General features: G+C 35.7%; 1 protein-coding gene across 2 annotated transcripts in view; it reads right to left on the bottom strand.

The window, feature by feature from the left end:
* Positions 1–4,288, bottom strand: part of LOC107667825 (dedicator of cytokinesis protein 1) — a 288,581-nt gene that overhangs the window by 46,229 nt on the left and 238,064 nt on the right. For both annotated transcript variants that reach the window (XM_016459540.1, XM_016459550.1), the window contains exons 34-37: positions 3,999–4,084; positions 3,062–3,218; positions 2,378–2,418; positions 1,236–1,326 (exon numbers count right to left, since the gene is read on the bottom strand). In XM_016459540.1, coding sequence (XP_016315026.1) covers positions 1,236–1,326; positions 2,378–2,418; positions 3,062–3,218; positions 3,999–4,084 — 375 coding nt within the window. The remainder of the gene's footprint in view (positions 1–1,235; positions 1,327–2,377; positions 2,419–3,061; positions 3,219–3,998; positions 4,085–4,288) is intronic.

Here is a 4,288-nt window from a genome sequence, read left to right as displayed (position 1 = left end):
ACAAAATCACTTTTACGGACTTTTAAATTAAATGTTCCATCCTGGTGGTATGACCTGCCCAACTCAATCCGAGCAGCTGAGTCCTTAGCCATCTTCAAGAATCGGCTAAAAACACATCTCGTCCATCTTTATTTGACACTAACTCTAGCACTCTCTATTCTAATTCTATTCTTACAAAAAATAAAAACACTTGTCCCTTTTAGACTTGCACTACATCCAAACACTCATCATTCATTGACTTCAAGTATGGCTTATCTTAAATATGGAGCAACTTTACATGGCCGCTCAATCTAATGTTAACCTAGAAACATTTGCGCTATTCAAGTGTCTGTGCAGAGTGTGGAGCTGAATAGTAGCACGCTCACTTGCACTTAAAATACTCCGTCATTTTTGGTCATACAGATAAGAGTAATAACAGACATTTCTTTTAAAAAACCCTTGCTATGTGTACTGCGTTAAGCTAACTGAGACTTGTTATAGCACTTCTATATCATTGCTCTTTTGTTGATTTCGATTGCTTCCATTGTCCTCATTTGTAAGTCACCTTGGATAAAAGCGTCTGCTAAATGACTAAATGTAAATGTAATACACCTTTCGAATCTGTAAAGACTCCACGTTTATTTGTGTGCACTCATAATAACAACAAAACATTGCGCTTTTCTAAAAAAGCATACAGGATGTGCTTTCTGCTGCTCTGTCTCTGTAAACTTGAGCGCGAAACTCTGTGTATAGGCTATCTTTGCCTTACAGACATAAAAAATATATATCCACAGAGAGTGAAATGTCTACTTTCAAATAAACCAATTCAAATAGAAAACAAATATTCTCAAATTATGTAATCCGTATGAAACATGCATACAGGCGCATCACTACTGCAGAGATGACGAGTCATTGTCGCCGACTTCATCTCTTAAACCGAAAACAAAAAAGCACTAGTTTATCAATGAATTATTAAAATGTTAATGCAGCCTCAATACTATTTTCCCTGAAACATTCATAATCATTACTTCTGCCGATGTGCCGTGGGTGGCAAGTTTTATGCAGGCGCTTGAGCGCTTATTAGGCAATGTAGGCAATTAAAGGTGCATTATTGTGATTTAAATGATTTATTAATAAATGTGCGATTAGTCGACTAATGCTTCAAATGAACGACTACTAGTCGACCAGACAAATCTTTAGTCGAGGGCAGCCCTAGTAAAGATCATATCTAGTCAGATAAACGTGTGTGGAGTTACCTTGAGGAGTTTAGCGTGCAGCAGTAAGGTGTATCCAGCCTCGGTGTAGTTATCACACTCCTTATGCAGGTCACACAGCTTATACAGGTACCTACACACGCACGCAAAATGACATAAAAAAAAAAAAACTTTAACAACAAACTCACAAAGACCATCAGCTCAGAGGAGCTACAGAGTTCAGATTAACTCGACAGTCACTTATTGTATGAGTCCATACACAGGGAATGATAGAGAAACCTTTGTTTTCTATTCTTAAGATTCTTAAAGACAAAAATTCCAAATAGAACATAGATCATTACGGATTTCTATCTTGATTTGTCAAGACATCAGCTGTGTCCCAAATGATGCACTATACACTATGCACTTATTCTATGCAGTAAGTACTCAACTGTTTACTGCAGTAATTATATCAGTTTATTTTGTCATCCAACACACTAATCACACTATTTATACAAAAACAACAAAAAAAAACAGCATAGAATAATGCATGAGTATGCAAACTGGGGTGTTTCAGTTGTGGTAAAATACACACTATAGTAAATATGATGTGAAATACCTATTCACCTAGTTACTTAGTGGAACAATGCACTAAATGCATTTGCTGAATAGAATAATGTTTTTTATCTAAATATAAAAGACAAAATATAAAACTAAAATAATATATTTATTTAAATTATATTATTTATTTAAAATTATATAAATATATTATTTACTTTTTTTAAATATTCAAAATATTCAATTCAATGTTTTTATATTTTTTGTTTATTTTAGTACAAGTTAAAATAAATGAAGAATATGCTAAAGAGCAGCACGTACTGCATCTGAAATAGATTTTTTAAAATATTATAAATATCTTTTCTGTCACTTTGGCTCAATTTATTTGTCCTTGCCAAACAAAAGCAGAGTTTTCTTTCAAAAAAATATTGTAAATAGTCGCAGTCTTTATCTTTCCTCACTTCCATAAGCACGACTTGACCTGCATCTGGAATTCTCATTGGTTAGTTTTTTTTTTTTCTTTTCCCCTTTCATTTTTGATAGACCTTTTCTGAAAGAGATTTAAATGCGGTACTCAGGCGTTGTGATCATTTCTGTTCGCGCCGGCGGTGCCGCACACACACACACACACACACAAAGCCACTCACCTGATGTACATCTCTTCTCTCTCAATCTCCTTGTAGAAATTCTGCAAGGGAAACAGGCACATACAAGGTCACTTATTCATACTAAACACATCCTGACCTCAGTCCACAAAGACCTACAAATCTGTGTTTCAGAGATAATGGGCTCTAGAATAATTCATCATCATCCCTGTGACGTCTTCTGTCCTTGTGCACTCGTGCTGTTGATTTCTACACCGACCAACGAGACGATATGAGAGTCATGTTTAACACGAGGACTCTAACGGCACTTTCAGATTTAATGTGCATTCGTGTCTTAGTACATCCTGCTAACAAATAGATGTTCAGTTCACTTGTAAAACTGGTGATTACATGTGTGAGCGTGCAGTCAATCACACAAGTTAACAGCATTGTTTCAGTGAGAGATTGTTTTTGATATGCAGTACTGTCAGCTTCAAGTTCTTCATTGATGCTACGTTTGAAGAAAGCCGTAACATTAATGCTCGTGGGCATGTACAAAGAGTTTGAGCCAATTATGAAGTTACAAAGAAGCTGAAGCAATTACTCCACGCCATCAGGACGCCTACACACAACAGTTACAGCGCACTCCGTCAGGAAATAGATGCATTTATATGAGTGAAGATGCATTGTAAAACTCGAGGGTTTGCTGCATTGGCGCTCCGTTGAGAAACGAAATGTTCTCCTCACCAGCACGTTGACTGTGCAGCTCATGCGGTTTTCCTTGCTCTCGTCGTGCATGATGGTCCTGTAGTCCAGAAGTCTCTCCAACAGACGGACCACCAGAGTTACGAAGGTTTCACCTGACTTAGCCAGATACTTGTGCTTCCTGCAGTGCTCCAACAGACTGTCTCACACACACACACACACACACACACACACACACACACACACACACACATTAAAACTGGAAGACACACTACAATGTCATAAACTGTAGACATGCAACAGCATGTGCAATATATGTAGAGTCAACATGAAAGCAATTTTGATTTCATGCTCAATTTATATGTCCCTAAACTCCTTATGAAAGTCAACATTAATTACCATAATACAGTGTATTTCCAAGCAAAATGCACTGACGAGTTAGGCATTATGATATTGGTTTACAGTTGAAAAAACAAGAAGAAAAAAAAACAATTTGAGAAGCAAAGTTATATTTCACTGAAAGAATTACTTTCAATGAAAATAAACATAAATTTTCTTTAAGCACAATAAGTTTTAAGAACATTTTATATGCAAAGAAAATACATTTAATTTTAAACATTTAATATGGATATTTAATATGAAATACCAATGTTATTATAGATGAACAGAAATGCTATTGTGGTTTGTTAATATTTAGATTTCATTTTTATATTTTATATTTTTTGTAATCTTGTTGTTTTTATTAGTTTTTATATATATTTTTTTTTTTTAATAAATAAAAATTAAATATTTATACTATATTACATAGTATAAATACTATATTAAATATTTAATATAGAAACATCCAAATTAATTAGGGTTCGTTTAGATTTTTTGGGGGGTTGTTAAAAACACAAACCTGTTCTGCTCATGTAGCATCATGTAGAAATGATATCAATATCACTATCAGTGTGTGCGTATGTGTGCGATCTGCGCTCACATCTTCTGGAAGAGGATTTTGTACTGTTCGTCTCCTCGGCCGCCTTCCACCTCATGATCCAGCTTGGTGATGATCTCGTTCTCAAACTGCAATTAAACACAGTGGCCGTAAATAACGAGTGTGGCTAATTTTTCATTTCATTAGCGTCGTTCCTCCCAACCCTCCTCTCTCTCCTCCTCCTGTGTTTTCTCGCTCTCTTGCGCTGTGTCAGAGAGTAATCAGCCGTTATCAGTCACAGCGACTGTGAGCTCAACTTTATCTGCTCATTACCATCACTGCACTTTATCAGA

Source organism: Sinocyclocheilus anshuiensis, unplaced genomic scaffold (assembly GCF_001515605.1).
Source record: "Sinocyclocheilus anshuiensis isolate Anshui unplaced genomic scaffold, SAMN03320099.WGS_v1.1 scaffold493, whole genome shotgun sequence".
Taxonomy (NCBI): domain Eukaryota; kingdom Metazoa; phylum Chordata; class Actinopteri; order Cypriniformes; family Cyprinidae; genus Sinocyclocheilus; species Sinocyclocheilus anshuiensis.
The sequence above is the reverse complement of the archived record's forward strand: the minus strand, read 5'-3'. Positions and strand labels throughout refer to the sequence as shown.